Source organism: Anas platyrhynchos, chromosome 19 (genome assembly GCF_047663525.1).
Source record: "Anas platyrhynchos isolate ZD024472 breed Pekin duck chromosome 19, IASCAAS_PekinDuck_T2T, whole genome shotgun sequence".
Lineage (NCBI taxonomy): Eukaryota > Metazoa > Chordata > Aves > Anseriformes > Anatidae > Anas > Anas platyrhynchos.
In genome coordinates, this window is record NC_092605.1 from 3490487 (window position 1) to 3512179 (window position 21693).

Below are 21693 nucleotides of genomic sequence, written 5' to 3' on the forward strand. Positions count from 1 at the left end.
AACTACCTCGGGGACACAGCTACACACAATGCATGGATTTTTGTTGATAAGAATTGAATGGCTCAGTGTGGACAGAATTAACCCCTTAGTAAATAATGCCCTAATAAAAGCTGCCTTGCATCAGCTGCAACATTGGACAGGGGAGGTGGGCAGCAGCTTAGCTGTGGACAGCCTGGGACAGGGAGAACAAGGGAAATGACCTGGCCAAGTGATGTGACAAAGCTGGGGATGAGGAGATGGGACAGAAAGTCTGTACGGGGCCTGGGTGAGCACATCCTCCCACATCCATCAGCAGCTTGCTGAACATGGCAGGGGCAGAGAGCTCAACAAATTCCTCATAAACTAAGGATGTGCTGAGACCAAGAATCCCCCTGAGTTTCCCTGTTATTATTTTGAAAAGAAAACAAATGAGAATATTGTTCTCATTAGAAGAGCCCATCTCAGGAAGCTGAAGACCTCTTCAATATCTGCTTGTATTATTAAGGGGAATGAATCATTAGATGCATCTTGAGATGCAATCATAGGTACCAGGATAAATCAATCCCTGGGAAAGAAAAGCATCGGCAGAGGGGCTTATTTGCAATTCCTTCCCAAAGTAATTTTGAAGTCTGCAGGCCTCTGCTGCAGGAGGGCACCTGGGTGCTGTGGCAGGAATCACGGCAGGCAGGGCCGGGCAATGCACAGCTGGGGGGAAGGCTGTGGGGTCTGCACAGCACCCACAGCCCACTGGGACCCAGCACCAGGGCCAGGAGAGGCGCAGCACCCTCTCTTCCTAACGGTGCTGGAGGAAAAAGCCAGGCATCAGCGCTCAGCAGCGGGGTGTATTAGCATGACAGATGGCTTGCCAAAAAAGAGAAGCTAGCTCGGGTTCTGAGATTTGTGCTGACTGCGCTGCAGAAAGGAACTATTCCAATTAGCATCTGTACAGAGCAATCGAGGACCATTTAGAGCACCAACCCAATTTGCCGCCATTGTGGAGCAGTCATTGTTCCTGATTATTTTTCTCAATTAGCCGTTCAGTCACTGAGCCTGGGGATGCAGCAGAAGCCTCTCGGGTTTGTGCCCATCCCTGCTCCCCCCGAGGACAGTACAGCAGCACTCCTGCATGCCCGCTCGGCAGCAGCCGGGCTTATTCCTGCCTGATTAAGCAAGTCCATCACGAAGCAAGCGTTGTGATTCATCGATATGGCTATAGGCAACCCAGTGTTTAGCCATACGGCCATATGCAGCCGTCAGTTTGCATTGCTGTAATGCAAACCCACGCCAGGCTTTGTCCGGGAGGAAATTCCCATCACTATCAGACGTACCTGGGGGAGATGCCTGGGCAGGCACGCTGGAAACCATGGCCCTGGCACTCATCGTGTATCTGTCTCCTTCTGTTTGCCAATTATCACTGAAATGCAAGTGCCTCTCCTGCTTATCGTGTCCAATTAGTGTGGCTGTGCCCCTGGCCAGGTGTAGGGAGCCAGAAACCAGCCTCTGGTTGGAGAAATCCTCGCATCACTCCCTACCTACTGGAGCTGCCTACAGGCACAAAGGAAAATCGGAAAATATTCTTCCATGACCGTAATATCCCTTCAGGAACAGAAGGTGGCAGACGAGCTTGCTTTGAGTGCCTGGCACAAGAAGCTGTGGCGTTACCCGAAACTTTACAAGCTTTTGATTTCTCAGTGCACAGCATCACGGCAGTGTGTCTGTACTGAACCCCACAACTAGACAAAATCCCTCGGGTTTAGGGGTGAAATCCCTCGAGTTTGGTCATATCTTAAGAGAGGGGAGCAAGTGGTGAGGCTATAAAAGGTCTGCAGTGAGAAATGAGGCACCTGGGAGGGGGTTTCTGCTCTGGCAGAAGCAGAAACCAGCAGCAGCAGCAGGCTGCCCTGCTGGGAGGGTGGAGGCAATGGCTCAGGTGAGGGTCGTCTTCTCTGGTCTAGCACTGGTGCTTTTTAATTTAGCTTAAAAAAAAAAAAATAAATCACGTATTCACATGTTTTGAACTCTGCTTTTCTCAGGAGCTTCCTCAGGCTTCAGCTGAGGTCTCCTGTGGTGCCCTGTGCTGCTGGAGAACCCACTGGGGCTGCTCTTTGAGCCTCCACAGGTGAATTTCTTGCTTGGGAATAAAAAAAAAAAAAAAGGTCAAACTGACTACTGAACTGTGTCTGGTGAGCTCAGCTGCTGTGAGCTCCCTGCTTGTTGGGGCAGGTGGGAGCCTCTTTGCCTTGGATTATCCCAGTGAGCCTAGAAGGAGGTAAGAGGGTTTGCTGGTATGAAGTGAAAAGCTGCTTTCTGCTAACTTTATGAAACCTATTTCTATGTTCCTGCCTTCGCAAGAAAAGCTCTCCTGATATAAGCGTAACCAGGTTGTGACCAAGGGAACAGAAGAGCTCTGGGAGAAGGTTTTCTGTGAGAGGAGGGGAAAAAAAATAAAAAAAAATAAGGGCTTATACTCTTGTAAGAAGGGAATAAAATGCTACCTGATGAGGCAGGTTCAGCAAATTCACTCACTACACATGGAGAAAGAGCTCAAAAACATAATCTTATTTGTCTCTTGGTTATAGAGCATATGTGGATAGAAATGAGAGATGTTGCCCCCTGAACAGGAGCAGGGTGGAGGAGGTGGGCTGTAGTAAACCATTATGGCCCTAGTGAGGGATACCTTAATTAAAAACATTAATGAGTTCCTCCACCTCTCAGCCAGAGAGTGCTGTAATCAGGTGGTAAACTCCTGTGTGGATGGGCCGTGCTGCAAAATCCTCCATCCATCTTCCACTGCAGCAAGGCTCAGTTACAGCTGGGGCTTTGGGGTTCCACCTAATCCCAAATGAAGGATAAAAGTCCCAATCCTGGTGCAGAGTTGGATCCTCTGAGATCCATGTGGAAGCTTTTGGCTCAAATCCTTATTTCTTCAATTCTTATCATGATCAGATAAAGTTATGTAACAAGGCTTCCCTCCCAGGTTTGACTAATTACTAGTAGTTTAAAGCTTTAAAGGTGAAAGCTAACTTCCCAGCCCTGTACCTTCCTAAAACTGGCAGGTTGTGCTCCAAGCAAGCAGGACAGCAGTGGGGGTGTATCCTGCTCTCCCCTGCTAATACCCAGCTCACAGGAATACCTTCAGCTGGGACGTGTTTTCAACTGGCAAAATGAACTATGTTGCATTAATGTTCTCATAAAGATTCAGAAATGTTACGCAACAAAAAGATTGCCAATTCACACCGCTTATTTAATAGACTTTCTAATGTACACTTTTATATTAAAAAAAAACCTCCGTGGCAGAGTTTTCTTCTCAAGCTGTCTAGGCTTGCTATCAGGAGCAGCTTCAAAGCAATTTTTCTTTTCATATGCTTGTCTGGTGTGTCTAACTGAGCATGATTACTTTTCCTAAATGAATAGGTAATTTTGCCTTATAAGTAGAACACCGGGACTTTTTCTTTGACACTATTGGGCTGAATCTCAGGATGGTTTAGTACAGTGAGTGTTCATTATTTAATGAAACTTGTTTTTTTCTTCCTACCTGAATTTGTTTCTGAGTAATATATTTTTTTTGCCATAGTGCATTCAAGCACATCTGAAATATTAATGAGACAAGTAGCATCCCATTTCAATTGAAGTTTGCCATAACAGCCACATAATCCTTAATAGGTCTCTGTTTTACTAAAGATGACAATGGAAATGTCTAATCTTCTCCCCAGTCAAATATTCTAGTTGGGTTTCAGTGTGCCCCAGTCATTAGTTAAAGGATTTTCTGGCTGAACTCACTACAGCTGCCAGGAACAGGGCTCTCGCTGGTCCATAAGCTCTGAACACAGAACTGATTTTCAGGTGATGCGCTTGCTTTTGGTCAAATTTTCAAGGCCTTCATTAAGCAGGGTGGCTGCTAGAAAAAAAAAAAAAATAGACTGACTCATTTTGGATGGTGAAATGCTTTCATGGACGTAATTATTCTTGGTCTGAAGCCTGAGATTTTGCCACCCTGGCTTGGGCAGATCTGTTTTTGGGTTTGTTTTTTTTTTTTTTTTCCCAGGGTTGGCAGGGAGCTGGGGCCTTGTCTGGATGTGCCAAGGGTGCAGGGGAGGAGGCAGCAACCCACACGTCTTGCTGTGTGTTGCCTGGCCCAGCTGCTGCTGGCTTAACGTTATCGGTATAAGGCCCCTGCAATGAGGTTACCTTTGGAGAATGTGCCTGAGGGGTCAGGATGAGTAAAACCAGAGTACAAAAGCAGCCTGTGGAGCTCAGCATCACCAGTGGGGATGGCTGCTTGATGTGGTGGTCAGCTCAGAAATGAGGGCAAGTGCCTGAAAGGAGGCTGAACACGCTGTGGAGAGCTACATGTAAGTCTGCTGGTTTTACTAGCAAAGGTCCTGCCCCAGCTGCTTGTGTCACGGCTTTCCAGGAGTCTCAAAACCCTCAAAGCTGCCTTCTAGGAAACACAGCCTCATTTGTGACCCGGGCAGAAAGTAGGTTTTGCAGACATGAAGAGGCTCAGCAGCTCCAGCGTGGATCTGTGAGAGCTCTGCATCACCTACAAACCCATTTTCCTCAGATCGCTGACTTCTTTCAGGACTGTCGGGCTGTCTTGTGCTTAGGCTTTGTTCAGGCCTTGCTATGAGAGATCTGTGTTTTGGCTGTGCTGCTGTGAACTTGGAGCAAAGCTGCTTGCACTGGGCCAGGCCAGCATTGCCATGGCGAGCCCTTTGCTGCGGCCCTGCCCATGGGTTTGCTCTGGTGAGGGGTGCCCTGGCCAATGCTCACAGGCTGGGCTAGCCACCAGCACAGCTGGCTAACAAGTGGGCCTGGGAGCCTTGCTGGGGGAGCTGGGCACCTTCTCTAACTCCCAACTCTGCAGCTGGTTTGCAATGAGAATTTGTGCCACAAGGAGGCACCTTAGTGGGAGATGTCCTGGAGCTGAAGGGTCCCTGAGAGGGCTTGGAAACCTACCCCAGAGGCCAGCTACCATCCTGTTGTCTTCCCAGGAGTACCACTCAGACAGCAGTGAGATGCCATACTTCTTGCTTCTATTTTCTATCTTTTTTTTTTTTTTTTTTTCCATTTGTCACTGCTGGCTGATTTTGATGAAAATTCCCACCATGCTGTTTGTGCTGCAGATGCATGGCACGTGCACCACTGCACTTGCAGAATTACCACGGGGCTGAGCTGGCAAGTCCGTAGAGTGCTTGCAAGCTGGCAGTTTGTCTCCAGACCTGTTGTCTCTTAAACTACCACTCAAGAGGATCTGAATGGATTCATGGCAGAGGTGCAAACACTCCACCTCCTTTCTGAAAATACCTTATGCATGGACCTTTGGGGGGGATGTTTCTATGTTGTTTTTTTTGTTGTTGTTGTTTTTGTTTGTTTTTTTTTTTTTATACAAAGCCAGTTTTGTGTTTCTGCTGGTGGGCATGGGTGCTATTCTGGTCTCATTTACGCTGCCGTCAACTGGAAGTAACCCCTCTGAAGCCAGCATATCAAATGAAGCTCTTTGCCATGTTTACATATTCTGCTCCTTACAGCATAGTTTGTCCTAGTTCTTAAGCACTGAATGCCTACGTAGGAATTTCATTACAGAGCACAAGTTTTGTCGAGTGCATTCTGCTAGTTTTGCTGGAGGTGGCTGAACGTAGTCTATTTTTTTCTGAATCCCTTGTACTGATAAGTATCACTGTATCACTAGAAAAAAAAAATGCAGCACATAAGAAAATACAGCTTGGTGTCATGTTCCTGGAAAAAAAAAGACAGGTTGTTCTTGTAGGGGAAGGGCTTTCTGTACTTGGAAAACTGTCTCCAGCACCACTTTGGGATGCAAATATGGACAATCTGAGGGTAATTTGGAGGATCTCAGACTTCTTGCCCAGTGGTACAGCAGTCAATGCTGATAATTGATTTCAATCCATCTGCAGATGAACACCTGCTGTGCAATATGGCCCTGCTAGGATTACATCTCCCTGCTTTTAGCTGGAGCAAAATCTTTAATGTTGACCACGAGGCTGGGAGTGTATTTGCTAAAATCTGAACCACGTCCCAGAGCCATGTTAGCAGTGCAGTTGCAGCATTTTAAATGCATTGCCTTGACACTTCTCATTAAAATCCACAGAACGCAGTTTCTTTCTAAGCAAAATTAATTCCATTACTAAATAATGTTTTTGGCCTCCAACCTGACTTGTGCTAATTACTCACGTGGTGAGTGAGTGTTAAATCTTGTTTGGAAAGACGATAGAGTTTGTCTTATTAAAAGCACCTAATGTGAGCTTTTCTTTTCTTCTTTTTTTTTTTTTAAGACTGCAATTGGTCTCCAGTGAAACCAAACAGATAATGCAATAATTTTTCACTAAACTAATTATCAGAGCGGAAGAGGCTAATATGTTTTGCCAACTGTGTCTCACGGCTCCTCGGTTAACATGCAGCACGGTCACGGCTGTTCAGCAAGGCTTTGCATCTCCAAAGGCAGCAAGCTGAGGCTGTTTGAAGCTCACCCCTTGCTCACTCTGCTCTGCAGCCGTGCTGAAGTGCTCAGGCTGTATTGCCTCTGCCTGCACTCTGTTAATCAAATGTTGGCCTTCCACAGAGGACTTGCAGCATTTTCAGGCATTGATTTACCTCAGTTCCTAAGAGCATCTCACTTCTGAGCTTCCTGCTTGCAAAGGTCCCAAGTATCCAACATTTGAAATTCATGATGCTTCAGCTGTGTTGGATGCTTAGGTACACAAAGTCGGTAACTACTTCTGCAAATAGTCACAAAACATTTCTTCAAGCTTAGAAATGGATCTCAGTGTACAAATGTGTTATTCTGACCATTTGGGTCTGACATGGTACAAAGACCAGTCTCTCACTTCTATTAACTGCAGTATACAATAAGGGTGGGCTTTAAGAAGTGACTAAATGAATAAAGAGTCTGCAGAAATCCTGCCCTTAAAAGTGCCCTAGGTGTTAAGAAAAATACCCTCTTCTTGGAAGAGGAAAATATTAAGACTGAAAGAAGGAAAGTAATGTTTTTACCTCAAGCATCTACAGTGTGTGCTTTTCTAGCTCTCTTTATAGCAGGCAACATTTGAAAACAGAATTACAGCTTTGGTAAGGACTGGGATTTGCCTGTCTGATTACCATTACTCCCCAAAACAAATAAACAAAACACAATTATCTTTGAATGTTACTCAGGCTAATGTGTAGAACTGGCACTGGGGAGTAGAGGACAGAGGGCTAAAATCATTAATTGGTAATGGAGTTTGTGTATTTGTCATCAAGATGCTTCGCTTGGAGAGCTGAACGAAAAGAAAGCAAGCTGCAGAAAAACAAACTCCTAGTAAGCCTTGTCACTTGTACTTATTTAACAGCCTGTCACGAGCAGAAAACGTGGATCAAAGGTAGTAAATGCAAGGAAGGAGCAGTTTCAGTCCAAGGCATCTGCTCTGCCTTGCATCAGGGTTCACTTCTGGATCAGGGTATGTTCTGCCACATCGTGTTACATCAGGGGAGCTGTGAAATGACGGAGCCTAATGCAGGATGAGTGTTGGGAACGGGAAGTAAAACAACAACCCGTTGTTGTCTTATTCATTAGTCACTGTGGGTTTGGGGGCTACCAAGGAACAGAGCTGTTTTGAGTGAGGTGTAACATTGCTGAGCTGTGCTTGGCAAGAGCACTGAAAACTGCTTATGGGATTTGATGCCCTCTGCCTCCAGAATAAAAAAAACACTGTGGTAGGGAGGTTGGGTTTCACTTTTTTTCCAAATCACTAAAAAAAAAAAAAAAAAAAAATTGTTTAAAAAAAAAAATGTAAACTAAACTAAATCTTTCTACCTTTATTTCCCTTTAGCATAAACAGGTAGGGAGAAGCTCATGGACTGTGGTAATGGAGGTGGTGCTGCTGCTCCTCCTGGGGCCACAGCTGGAGCAGTGCATGTGTCCCCTCCGGCTGCCTGAGCAGAGGTGACTGCTGGCCCCAAAGGACCTGCAGCCCTCAGATGTGCTTTCTGCCAAGCAAGCTGAAAATTATTCTTAAATAGAGAATAAATGTGAAAAGATGATGGGGGAAAGAGCTGGAGGTTCCAAGGGGGAGAAAATGCTGGTTAAAAAATGAATATTCGTCTATCGAAGAACAAACTGAATGTGAAATTCAACTAATGCTCATGTCTCTGCATCAGAAAATCTGGGGTAGGAGGAAGAGCAAATAAAATTATTGGAGTTTTTCAGATGCTTTAATGGCAAATTCCTTCCCTCCAGCCAACCCCATTGCTAAGACCACCACTAATCAATTAGAAATTGCCACAGGTAACAGAACCAATTATATCTTTTATTGTAGTGTCAAACACTTCATATGTACAGTGCAGCTTTTGAGTATTGTTCTTTGTTCTGCATTCACTGAAGATGAGTGCACAGGTCCAGCGGACACACAAGCGGACTCTGGATTCCTGCTCCCAGTCACAGCTCCAATGGAAGCACCGAAGCTGGGGTTATTAATCCCATTCTCTAGCACAAAACACACATCCTGGTTGTTCTCATGTGCCAGAGTTGTGGCCTCCAGGATTAACTGGTGTTGATAAAATTACTTAGCAACTTGCTCTGCAGCCCCACATCTGCTGGCACCTGGCCCTGGGGATGTGCAGACTTTCCTTGGCCAAAAAGACCAAGCCCATGGCAGAGTGAGAGGTGAACAGGGATGGACTCGGGCCATGTTTTATGCTTGAATCCTGTTTACCCAGTAAGCTCGGGCTGGATGCTCTGACATCTAGATGCTGGCTAACTGGAGTCAACCTCTTTGGTTTCAGGAGTGTTTTTTGCATTTCCATTAAGCTGATGGCTTTGAATGGGAGTTGCAGCACTATAATCCACACAGTGGTGAAGCCCCTGAAGGCTCAAGCTGGGGATAATCACATCATTTTTATACTGCTGATAATTAACCATTAGAACAATTTACTAATGGATGTAGTGGATTCTTTAAATGATAAATTGATATGTTTTAGCACAGCTATGAGATACAGGGTTGATGCAAACATTTCTGAGTGCAAAGCCAGCCTGCGTTACAGGCTGTTGAGGTCAGAATCTATTAGCAATAATTCCTCTTGGCCTAAATTCTTCGTCTATGTAATAAGGTTTTCCTACAGAAATTATTCTAAGAACTTCAAAACCAGAGCTGCGTGTGCCCTACCATATGGCAGCGTGTGGCCTCATTCACTAAGTGGAGGAGAGAGGTGCTTGTATAAACTCCAGCCAAATATGTAGTAATATTACGCAAATATATTAAATTCATTGGATCTCTTGATTTAAGTGGATGAACTCTGTGTGCATGTAGATGAAACTGTACTTGCTGGTAGGAAGTGAATCGGCCTAATCAGAGTAGTGGCTGTTGAACGGCTGCACCGTCTCCTAATTGAATAGGAAAAATAGTTTTTACCTGATTCTTTAGTTTTAATATAACTTCAGTATTTACATAACACAGCTGTCACAGAAAGTTTAATTAGATATCAGAGATCTCCCGGATCTTGTCAAATTAATTTCTGAACTCTTGGCATTTCTGCAACAACGCTGTCCTAATTCTTCTTGTAGCATTTTCTTAGAAGACTCTAATAACTAAGTCATGTCTGTTTGACAAAATAAAGATAAGCTGTTATTTCCCTCTAAGAGATGACAGTTCCATTTTTCAAAGGAGAAGGAAAGGTTGCTCACCGCTTTACTTCCTGCAGCAGCAAAATTTTCAGGCGTGGGACTGGCAAAACAAAGAGTTACTTGCAGTAAGTAAAGGGTTTTTTTTTTTCTTTGCATCTAGCCATTGTGCTTGGTTGGAAAGGTCAGGTGTGTCAGAGATGGTTAAGGCTTTGAAGAAGACAGATGTGTGTATGCAGGAAAAACATAAAGGGGACTGGAATAGCTTAAAGGAATGAGCAGAATTGGAAAGATCTGGGCTTTAAATTTTATTCTGTTATTGAAGTCATTGTTAGTGCTCTCCCCCACTGAGGAAAAAATGCCTTGGGGGTGGGGAAGCAGGAAAATGGAATACTAAATGTAGTTTTCTGGCTATCTCAACTCCTACAATTACAACACTGCAATTTACTCCAAGCTTTTAGCAACTGAATAAAATCTACTTCACCTTTCTTTCCTCCCATGGAGCTCTTCCTTCTCCAGTCCTGGCTTGGCACTGTGGGATGAGCACTGGCCATACTACTGAAGTACGAAAAGCTGGTGTGTGCAGCCTGCGAGCCCCCTGCAAGCCTTGAAGGTAGGAGAATGGGTGTGTGAGAGTGTTTGCAGCCAGATCTGGCTGTTACTGTGAGCAGGGCAGAGTTCTGTACAATAATTGAGGTGGTTATACGCAAACTTTTAGTAACCAAAACTTCCTGTCCTTCGCCTCCAGCCCATCAGAAGCCAGAGAGAGCCCCTGTGGTCCCCACAACATCCCCTATAGCATCCTGAGTGGCTCTGGGATGCTTGTGCAGGGTGGCACAGAGCTTGTACATCCCCAGCCCTCTGTCCGCAGGGCTTTCAGCAGCCCTTAGAGCAGCACCTTGGGAGGATGGCACTGTGCTGCTTGCTTGCCTGTTACCAAAACACGAGGGCTCTATGGTTTTTACTCCATTTAATACCCTCTGTTACAGTGGGGCTGGGAGGGCTGCCAGAAGCCCAGCACTGCCTCGTGCTCTCCAATTCCCACAGCACTGCATGGGAAACCCATGTGCCCTTTCCTGCATCTACCGGGCTGCAGATGTGCAAAGAACCATAAATAAAGCTGTATGGTTTGTCTCAGCAACGAGAAAATCCCTGGCACATAATCAGTTTATTGCAAATTGGAATGGCTTCTGGTACTTTCTTTTGCAGGGCTGTGGTCCGGGGTGTCTGTGGGTGTCTCATCAGCCAATACTCATTAAATAACCCTTTCCGCCCATGCTGCCCCATTTGGTTCGTCTGCCTCTACAATGTTGCATGTGGGACTGATTTTGGAGATTGAAAAGCTTCTGCATCTTCTCATTACCCCTGCAATGTCCCCTCTGAGAGGGGATTTGAATTTCTGATCATTTGCATGTAATCTTTGGCATGCAATGTTCGCCATTCCTATTTATTTTCCATTTTTAACACTTGTAAGACGGGAACACACCTTTTTACAGAAGCATTACTGGCATCACAGTTACGGGTAAAAAGTCGACATCTGCCAGCCTGTTCAGTCAAGATGCTGTGGGTTTTTTCCTTGCTACCTAGAAACCATTGTATTAACGTTGGTCTTGTTGGAATGCTTTCTTGTGAAAGATGTTTTTTTTTTTTTTTTTTTTTTTTTAATAAATCCAGTAAAAAAGGCAAAAACATTTGATATAATCAGTCACCCAAATAATGCAAAAAAAGAGAATGTAGGGCAGAAGCAGAGGTTTGTATTTAGGGTTCCTGGTTCCCTCTAAGAACAGGTTTAAATTTCAAGCAAAGCAGGCCCTTTCTGCCAAAGGAAAAAAAAAATCTTGTTGAAAGTGTTGTTCTTCTTTCAAGAAAAATATACGATTTAACATGACAGTTTTAATGAGCCTAATTGTGAAGTCTGACAGTAGATGTTGACCTTGTAATGGGTCTCTGCTATGAAAAAGAGGTTATTTACTTTTCCAACCAGAAAAGCTATTGTTATTTTCTCATTCTATTAGGTAAATTATAGTAGCATTGGTCACACGGCACCATGGTTGTGTGGAGCTCAGTGGAAAGCTAATTCCTTTTGTTTTTTTTTAGGTTTGGTGGATTGTTATTTCATGTTGTTTTGTTGTTGCTGCTTTAAAAAAAAAAAAAAAAAAAAAAAAAAAAAAAGCCTCATTCTTGAACAGCGTTCTCATAGACAGATATTAAAAATAAATAAATAAATATAATGCGATTAACCTAAAAGAGTATCTAGAGATTTATCTATTGAATTTCCTAGGCACATATTTACTGGATACATCACAAAATAAATAGCACATTACTTATTTTGTTAATCAAATTGAATAATTGAATCTCATCTGAGAGGAAATTTTTTCTATTAGCAGAGCTGAAGGTACACTGAAAACCCGTAGGTGTATTCCAGCCCTTCCTTGCACAGATCGCTCAGAAAACAGCGTCTTTTAATAGCAGTGCCAGTAACCATCTAATAATCTGAATTAGGAAGGCTCTAGCAATTGGCAAGTGTTCCCTTTTTTTTTTCCCCACGTTAAATATTTTGTCAAGGCTTTTCACAACTCAGGCTGCTGCAATTTGTCATCTTTCTCCACAAGCAGTTTTACCTTCCAGCCACAGAGACTCGTGCTCCCTTGGGCAAAGCCTCCTGCTTCCTGAGCGCTCTGCGCAAGCCCTCAAGGGCAGCGCTGGCCCAGCACAGCACCCATGGGTGCTGAGAGCTTTTGCAGGTTCTGCCTGGTGTTGTCCTCCTGCCTTTGCTGCTCAGGGGCAGGAAGCGTGTGATTTTGTTTGTTCCACTGTGGGGCCTGGTCTCTGCTGTCCCCAGCTCCTTTGATGTCCCCTAGTCAGCACTTCCCAAACTGATGGCATCAGCTCAGAGTAGCCAAAATGTTCTGTATTTACAGTTTATTACCGAATGTCTATTATAGAGCTCTTTGTCCAAAAAATCCCACAATCCTGTCACTACGGGATATGGCAGTGTTTGAGGTGTGAAGAGACCTAAAATCAATAGATACACCATTTGCCATTTACTTAACCCAAATAAAATACTTCATTGAGACACCAGCGTAGCTAAAAATTCACAGCACGAATTACAATCCTGCTGAAATGCGTGTGGCAAGGTTTTATGGCATTCTGCTGGCCGTATTTATAGCTCATTGAAAACACGATGTCAGTGCATTGTTGTTACTATTGCTTTTCCTCTCCTCATTGCTGCTATCGCACAGTAGTCATCAGAGAAGGATTTCTCTGTCCATGTACATGGACATGATCGCTAAACAGGGAAGAGGTGCGTGTTCCACATCTCTGGGGCTCCATAAACTCGTGCCAGGCTCCTCCTCCTAGTTTTTGGGCTTTGCTATTTCCTACTAAGGCACCATGAAGTAGAGCCTTAAACACTAGGAGGCAGCAAATCAACTATCTGAAGCATCTTTTACTCATGGCCAGATTATATATATAAAGGCAGATGCATTCTAACAAATAGTCTATTAATAAGCTCAGAGTTAATGTCGCTGTTTACAGGTGGCATTGTGCTCCAGCTGGCTCTGGAGTGGAGCAGGGCAACTTCTTTGTAGCAGGCAGCAGAACTTTTTAGGACGCCTTCTCTACTTGAGGTTGGAGGGAGCTTCTCTAGCTCAATTTTTTCCTATCAGCATATGTGAGTTTTGGTGCTGTTCAGCTGTTTCAAACCATTCAGGTTTCCTCCATGTTGAGGCAACATGAAGGTTTGTGGACAACCCTCACCTCTGATGCTTCAGATGTGACTTCTGGAGGCTCCCCAGGAGAGCAAAGTGTCATCCAGTTTCAGCTAATACTGAGATTAGCTGGAATAGCCAGGATTTAGAATGAAAGCAGAAGTGCTGGAAGAGGCTGTGCCTTCAGCACATCTCAAAGAGCTGGTGATTAGGAGTGGTTTTCAAGTTCTGCTTTTCTCGTCCAGACAATGGCAAAGCTTCCCCTAGGTTCCCCGTGCCTCACCTGCCATCTCCCTCTCTCAGGCTGGTGTCTCTATCAAAGCACCGATTACATCAAGTGCTGAAAACAGAAATGCAATGAGGGATCCTTGACAGAGCAGCTTAAAGCCTCTCGATTTAGATAATCTCAGGCCAGTGGAGTTAGGAGTCTCTCAGTACAGCTTTATCTGGTTCAATATCATTTCCTGGGCAGAGATTCAGATGGCTAAAGAACTCTTTGGACACATGTGTTTGGCATGTCTGATCAGGACCATTTTTTGGTAACTTGTGCACAGCTGCAGAGGCTGCAGTTCTAGCTCTGGCAGCAAGTTGATCTTAAATGATTTCCTGGTCCCTTTTGTAGAAATAAAAGGGTCAGAGCAAAGGGAAGATCAGATAAACCTTGTACTTTTGGAGGCTTGTTTGATCACTAACCTCTCAGAAATAATGGCTAGCTTTAATTCCACATTCCAATTTCCTTTCTTAGTAGATAGAGCTTATAAAACGTTTCCAAGTGAGCAACTGGGGTGTACTCCCAAAAGACCATTTCTCTTGTGAATAATCGGCTGAAATCCTAATAAGAAAATCCTTCCACTGGGCAACAGAATTTCAACTTGAATGCTGTATTATCAGCTCAAAATTATTTAGACAGATCTCAGGAATTTACTTCAGGCAGTTCAGCGGACAAATTCAATGTAGAACGCTATGATTGATTTAAGTATTTAAGACTTATCCTAAAAACCTGTTTCACTTAATCCGCCTCCTAACCCGTTTCCATTGGAGACCTCCTTTTCAGGTTAAAATGCAATCTAAGTGCAGCAGGCAATTTCCCTTTCAGTGGTCAGGAGGGATTCTCCTCCATCCTCTGGGCGTGCGGGTGATGCATTGTTTTGGAGACGCCGAGCTCCCCGACAGATTGCCTCATTTTACACTTGATGGGACTTGAGCGAGCATCGCTGTGCCCGTCAGCCTGCGGTGGTGCGCTCTGCCACAGCACCTTCCCCCGTAGCGCTGCGAGAATTTGTTGGAAAGAGGATTTTTTAATTATTATTTTATATATATTTATATAAAAGAATATTTAAGAGCCTAATGGTTCTTTGTTTGTGGAATGATTAGGGACTGGTGCTTGGGAGTGCCGGCAGTGAGCAGCAGGATGTGTACGCACAGGCTTCGAGACCTCAGAAGTGCAATCAATCACAGTGCCATCTGACTTCCTATTTCATCTTTTAGTCTGTCTGAAGTCACGTACGTTTGTGTGGAGTAACAGTGTGTGGTTTTGTGTAATATAAATAGCCTGTTGCTGGGGTATGTGCAGGTATATAATTATTCCTTAGAACTGACTGATAACGGGTGGAATGAGAAAACCTCATGGGCTTTTTTTTTTTCCTTTCCACACTGTACCATACTCCCCATTCTGTTCCCAAGGAGAAATGACTGCTCACTGGTGTTTTGCTCTGGACACTGCCCCGAGGATGAGCGCAGTTCATCCCGACAGTACCTTGCCTGGATAAACCCTCAGTCAACACATGCATTTCTCCATCATCAAAAAGGCAGTGAGTTTTTTTCACTGCCCTTCAAGCAGACCTGTTGTGCTAGAAATTTCCAGTAGCATCTCATTGGCATGCTGTCTCTAAGTCCTTTGGAGCATACTGCAAAATGAAGGCTCAAGCCCTATCGTTCTTCCTTCTGCTCCCCTTATATCTCTTTTCTAAACATCCTCTGAGTAACCCCCCACTCATAGTTTTAACTCACGCTCCAGGCAATCTGTAATGCAGCATTTAACACCACAATGAATTTTCCAGCCATTGAGATATGGACAAGAGGTAGGACTTGAGAGGTGAAATCGCGTGACAGGTAACGGGCACGGTGAACTTTAGATCTGAGAGATGTGTGCAATATTAGTTCATTCTGTAGCTGAATGTGAGCACTATTGATATTTAATCTTAGCAGGAGGGATGAGTATTTGAAGGACAAGCATTCATAAATTGCTTTGACATTTGACATGATCAAGCAAGTAAAAGACTAATATTCCATTTCTCCATTGTCAAAAAGATAATGAGTTTCATAACTATTGGTATTATGGGAAAAATACAGCCTATGCAGTGTAAAATGAGTGAGAGCTTCTATATATTTTTATATAAATTGTGTATGTTGTGTTCTTCTGATGGCCCCATTCAGACACAGCATGCTTATCCTTTTTAATTTTCTGGTTTGCTGTGCAAGTCTCTAGCAAAAGAGACTTTTCATTTTTTGAAATGAAAAAATGTTTTCTTCAAATTATTTATAGAAAGAGCAGTGCTGTCATCGAGTCTGTCTCATCATATCATTCTTGGATATCAATTTCTAGGCTCGGATGACAAACCATGGCAGCTACTTTTCCAATAGCAGCATCTGGCTTCCTGGCAAACTCAAAATGCAGTTATCTGGAAAGCCTCAGAGTTGCTTCTGAGCACATTTTATTTATTAGAAAGCAGTTGTGTTGCTTCGCTTCCCATGACTAAGCCAAAGAATATTTAATATATTAAAAGGAATAATAGGATCACAGCCAAGCTGTTGCCCCTCAAGTGGCCAGGGAGTGACAATATTTTTCCTTTAAGACGTTCCTTCACTTCTGGAAGACAACCTGAAACTACTGGTGCTGATTTCAGATGATCTTTTATAGGACTAAAGAAGAAAGTCAGCCTTAACTCCACAAACAAAATTCAAATTCACCTTTTTCTAGGGTCATCTCCATGAAATGTGACGGTGACTTCTGTCAGCCTTTCTGTGCTGGAAGAAGCAGACCCTCCAAAAAGAGCAGGGTCCCCAGACAAAAGACACTACATCCTTGCAGTATGTAATGAACAGTAATACAAGGAAAAGCTGGGTCAGTGGGTCAGGTACTGTACCAAGCCTCAGAAGTTGAATTCAGCCTTTGTTTTGTCACAGACTGTCTCTATGAACTTGGCGAGTCATTTGGATCCCGCTCTGCAAAGGTGTCCCAAATGTAATTCAGTAGGTATCACATTAACCTGCAACATCTGAAGCAAAATATATGAAAATATAGCTCCATAAACAGCTTTAATATTTCTCCTTCTTAAATACACCTCAGACATAAATGATACCTTCTGCCACATCCCACAGTCCTGGAAGGTTCTTTGCTGGGGCTGGAGATCTTCGCTAACATTGTGTGTTGAAAATCCCACCACCATCCTGTGTATAAAAGACCATCTGACACAGAACAAAATGTATAAAACATTTCTCCCATTCTTCATATGCAGCATAATCTAAAGGAAATGATTAAGAATGATTTCTTTCCTAATATCAGTATCAGGTTAGACAGGAGAGATATGAAGACCTGTAGGAGATGACAATATTCAATTATAGTGATGCGCTCATAGCTTTAGGACATTCCTAGATGCTAAAAGTCATTCTCACATGCACAGAGCTAAAAGCTGAGAAAGGACAAGGGAGAATGAAATATCTTTTCCAGGCTTTGATGGTAGTTAGGCTGTATCTACATCAAAAGCTCTATTTAATTGAAGTGATTATTTTCATTCTGAGAAAGAACTCCCTGGAGTTTTTCTTCAGCAACTTCCCAAAGTTTCTTGCAGTGAAATCCTAGTGTTGTTTTTCTAGATGATAGATTTAAAAAAATAAAATAAAAAAAAAATCCAGTGTATTAGAGTCAATGTTTGGCAATTAGCAGCAGAAGCAGTAATCCTAAATGGAAACATCTTGCAGTTTTTGATATTCTTCTGATAGAAGTGGTGTCTCTGGGGCAGAACTTTGTTAGTGACAGCTCTCACTGAATTCACTTAAATCCAAAGTTTCATCACCAAAATAACTGCTTTTCAGTTCAGAAATAAAATGATTAGTCACAGGATTTCATTTAAAGCTTTGAGCATCAACATCAAGGAATGAAAACACTTCTCTTGTGTAAATATATATATATACACATATTTCTGGGTTTGAACACATGCCCTTGCACTGTGAAGTCTGGGGGGAGGAGGGCAAAATTACAGAGAAAAGACGTGGGGCTTTCTCTTCTCCTTGCCATGAGTTTCTGCGTCTGTTCTTAGCTTAGAACAATTGGGTCTTAATTCTGATTGAGGATGGAGGATGCTGTTGCAGTGCAAAACACCCTGCCAAGGCTGTTTTACTGCTAAATTCAACAGCAGTATTATAAGGCTGTATCACAAGCAAAGTCTGCAAATCAAAGGTTTCATGATGGGCAACCTTTACTACATATAGTGGGTCAGATAGCTTTCACATTTAAGAAAAGACTACATGCTTTTTTGCTATTGAGGAGCATAAGCACTTTTGCCTTCCTTCCGCCACGAATGGAGATTATTCAATGGTTGGATTTAATGAATTCAAAATCCTTAGAAAATCACTAGAGCCAGACATCAATGTAAAATACTCCACCAGCTTTCAGTAGTGGAATATAATATTAGCTCTCCCACAATCTACTTCATGCATTTCAAAAGAATAGAGAACATTTTTAAACTAAAGAAGATAGCTTGGGCAGAAAATGATTGCCTGTCTTGGATGCTTCTCTGTAACCCTTTAGGAGCCTGAGAGCTCTCGCAGGGTGATAGAAGCAGAAACAACAGTTTTATTTGGGAAAGTGCTGGGGGAGGGGGAGAGGAACAAGTGATTTTTTTAATGATTTCTGTTAATGTACTGTTACCTCACACAACCATAGGACTTCACGAGATGGGTGCCGTGGGGCTGGTGGCTCCCAGCCCATGGAAAACCCCTGAGTTGTGTCCCCCCTTTCTGCTGGCAGAATCAGCTGAGAAGCCACCAGACCAACCTCGTTTCATCCTGCCTCAGCTTGCACGTCTGGACTGGGAGCACGGGAGACTATTTTTGCACCAGACAGGCACACTGCCCCAGCTACAGCTCGCTCAGCCCTTCCACTGCTCCTCGCCGGGGAGAGCCGGCCATGAGCAATACTGTAATGCAAATAAATAATATTAACTAAGGCTCAATAGGTTTAAAAGCTATGGAAATAGCTTCATTCCTGCTGTTTCACTGTCTCATTTTCCCTCTCTGTCCAAACCCCCAAAGCACACAGGTACAAGCATATATTTAAAATGAGAAGTTTGTTGAACCTCATTAAATTTAAATGCTCGATTCGGTTTTTCTGAACGAGGCTTCACTCTGCTTTTGAGTTTACCTGCCTTCATTCTTCCATCCCTAATGGAGACATTAATTTAGAGAGTGGTTTTGCAAAGGCACCATTGGACCTATAAACTGCAATTGAAAAGTAAAGCATAATTTATACACTTAAACCTAGCATCTAACTTCGGAGCATTTCTGTGTTTATGGGCTTTGTGTCTGAGCAACTTGTCGAGTCTCTGTGAAGACCAGCTTTTAATTTGTATTTGCTTTTTGCTTTCCCAGTTTTTGTGAAAAGGACGAGCAGCTGAAAAGCGTCTCTGCGTTGGTATGCTGAGCGGTGGAGTCACACAAGCACCTGCAGCCATCCACGCACTGCTCGGGAAGAGCGCTGTATTTCTCGGGGTTTGTAGCTCTTGTCCTCCCACTCCCTAATTCATATACATAAAACTGGTGTGCTGCCACGTTCCCTCCACACAAACGCATTAGCTGATCAGGAAGGCTTCCCATTCATCTGGCTTGTCACTTGGATGAGGTGGAGGCAGGACCGACTTGTCAGCTCGCGGTGATGGGAGTCAGGGTTGGAAGGCAGGATAACGTGGTTTAAAAAAAATAAATAAAAAATAATAATGTTTAGATATTTCTCCCCTTGGTTTTCCAAAAGAAAATACTGCCAGGTGCCGGTTTCTCTCCATCCCCTCCCAAAGAGGAGAAAACCAGCAAGCCACCCACTTGCCTCCAACCTCCTTGCGTAACTGCCAGCGGAGCGAGGCTGCGGGAGGACGGCGAGGCTGAGACCCCCGTACCATGGAGGGGCTTTGTGGAGGGGGGGGCTGCAGCACCTTTAGCCCCGACCCCTCGCGTTCCCAAGGGCTGCGCGCCCCCAAGACCCCCGCGCACACCCCCGGACACCCCCAGCCCCTCATCCCCGAGCCGGGGGGGAACCGGGCGGTCGCTGCCCACCCCCGGGGCGGGGCGGGGGGCGGCTGGCGGCGGAGCCCGGCCCCGTGGTGGGGCGGGGGGCGGCGGGCAGGCAGGCAGGCAGAGGCAGGCAGGAGGCTCCCCCCGCCGCCTCCGCCCCCCGCCCCGTGACTCGGCTGCCTCCCGCGGGCGGCGGCTGCTGCTGCTCCCGGTGGTAGCGGTGCCGGTGCCGGTGCCGGTGCCGGTGCTGGTGCCGCTGCCGGGCGGTGTCGTGCGCCCCCCCCCACCCCCCCACCCCGGGGACTATGAAGCACCATGGGGTGGTGTGACCGTGGCGTCCAGATGCTGCTGACCACGGTGGGCGCCTTCGCCGCCTTCAGCCTCATGGCCATCGCCATCGGCACCGACTACTGGCTCTACTCCAGCGCGCACATCTGCAACGGCACCAACAGCACGGCGGACGAAGCGCAGGGACCGCCGAGGAAAGCGAGGGGAGACCTCACGCACTCGGGGCTCTGGAGGATTTGCTGCCTCGAAGGTACCGGGGCCGCCCCGGGGGGAAGCGGCTTAACCGGGGGGTGGAACCGGCTCCGTGCCCGGGGGTCTCCGGGCAGAGCCCAGCCGGAGCCGGAGCCGGAGCGGGAGCCGCTGCCTCGGACACGGCCGAGGAGGAGGAGGAGGAGGAGGATGGCGTTGCCGTGGCAACCGGCATCTCCGAGATTGCCATGGGAACCGGGCGGCGGGATGCGGAGCTCGGCCCCGGGGAGCTCGGCCCGGGGGGGCGGCCCCGCTCCGCGGCTGTCTGCGCCCCCCCCCCCCCAGCAACAGCTCCCGGCTGAGGGACCCCGGGGGCTGCGGGGCTCGGGGAGAATCCTGAAGGTTTGGGGCTTTTGGGGGTTCCGAGCCCTGCAGGCTTCGAGGCTGGTGCGCCCCCAGGGTTTTGGTTTCAGGGGTTTGGGGGCTCAGCCGCAGCTCTTGGGCAGGACAGCGGGAACGCAAGTTCCTCCCTGTCCACCCTCAGAGACACCAAGAACCCGTGTGAAGGTGTTGCTGCTGTCTGAGTGCCTCAGCGTGGGCTCGGGGTTACTTAACCCGGCCCAAGGGTCGGGCACTGAACAATGTTAACCAAAAGATTGAGGTGGGGGGCATGATGCCCCGTTCCCCGCAGAGGCCAAACATGTGGCTCTCTGAAAATGGGCTGGTAGAGGAGGTGTGGCGGGTAGCTACCGGCACAAAGAAGCACATGGGTGTTCAGAGGAATTGGCAGGGCTGATAGGAAAGCCCAGATGGGAAGCAACATCTGCCCGCCGAGCGTGGAGCTGTGGGCGTGGGACGTGGGCAGGTCCCCATGGCACTGGGTATGGGGTCCAGGGTGCTGAGCCCCCTCGCTGCTGGGTTCATCCAGCGGTGCTGGTACCAGGGAGCACAGTGAGGAGAGCTGTTGGCTTTCCCTGAGCTGCTTTGGGGCTTGTGGGGTGGGGATATGCCGGAGTCTGCCTTGGTACAATAAAGCGCCTGGCACAGCGGCTGCAGCGCACCTAATTCAATCAGCACAACTTAGCACACATGAACTTTCCAGACCCGGTTCCCTGCTTTATTCTAACTGACAGACGGCTCAGCCCAGAGGAGTCCAGCTGGAGCTGAAGGACTGGCAGATCTATTCTGAGGGCTTTTCTCTCAGAAAAGGCCGTGGCATTGTAGGAGCACCCAATTGTCGCATCTCTTCACATCTTCTCCTTTTCCTAAGCATTCAAGGCTGCAGTGTAAGAAGTAGTTTTCTCTTAAAATATCAGATTTGCTACCTAGTAATAGTATGCATACATAGAAAAGCTGCAGGTCACAAAAGTATTTTTAGACAAGGAAGAGGGAAAGAATTACCAAAATGTTAAGTTGTTCTGGTGATGATAACGCTTGGCTTTGTGATGCTTAAAGGAAATGTAACTCTCGGCATGGGCTTTTGCGACACCTGGAAAATGTGGGTTTGCCTCTGAGAGCCTCTGAGTTAGCCTGAGAGATGCTGAGCATCCTTCACTTGAACCAAATCTTGTGAGCTTAGCTGGGCTTGTTCTAGTGTCCCCAGGCTCTGCATTTCACGGAAAATAA

General features: G+C 45.7%; 1 protein-coding gene and 1 long non-coding RNA gene across 2 annotated transcripts in view; both read left to right on the top strand.

Annotated features, from left to right (window-relative positions):
- Window positions 1-1688: 1688 nt before the first annotated feature.
- On the top strand, window positions 1689-11751 carry LOC113845565 (uncharacterized). Its single transcript, XR_003501257.3, has 3 exons — window positions 1689-1909; window positions 10100-10208; window positions 10805-11751. It is a non-coding gene; the product is annotated as an uncharacterized lncRNA (long non-coding RNA).
- A 7708-nt stretch (window positions 11752-19459) lies between these two features.
- The window catches only part of CACNG4 (calcium voltage-gated channel auxiliary subunit gamma 4), a 41486-nt gene continuing 39252 nt past the window's right edge, over window positions 19460-21693 (top strand). Inside the window, exon 1 of the mRNA XM_027471672.3 lies at window positions 19460-20128. Coding sequence (XP_027327473.1) covers window positions 19906-20128 — 223 coding nt within the window. The 5' untranslated portion in view covers window positions 19460-19905. The remainder of the gene's footprint in view (window positions 20129-21693) is intronic.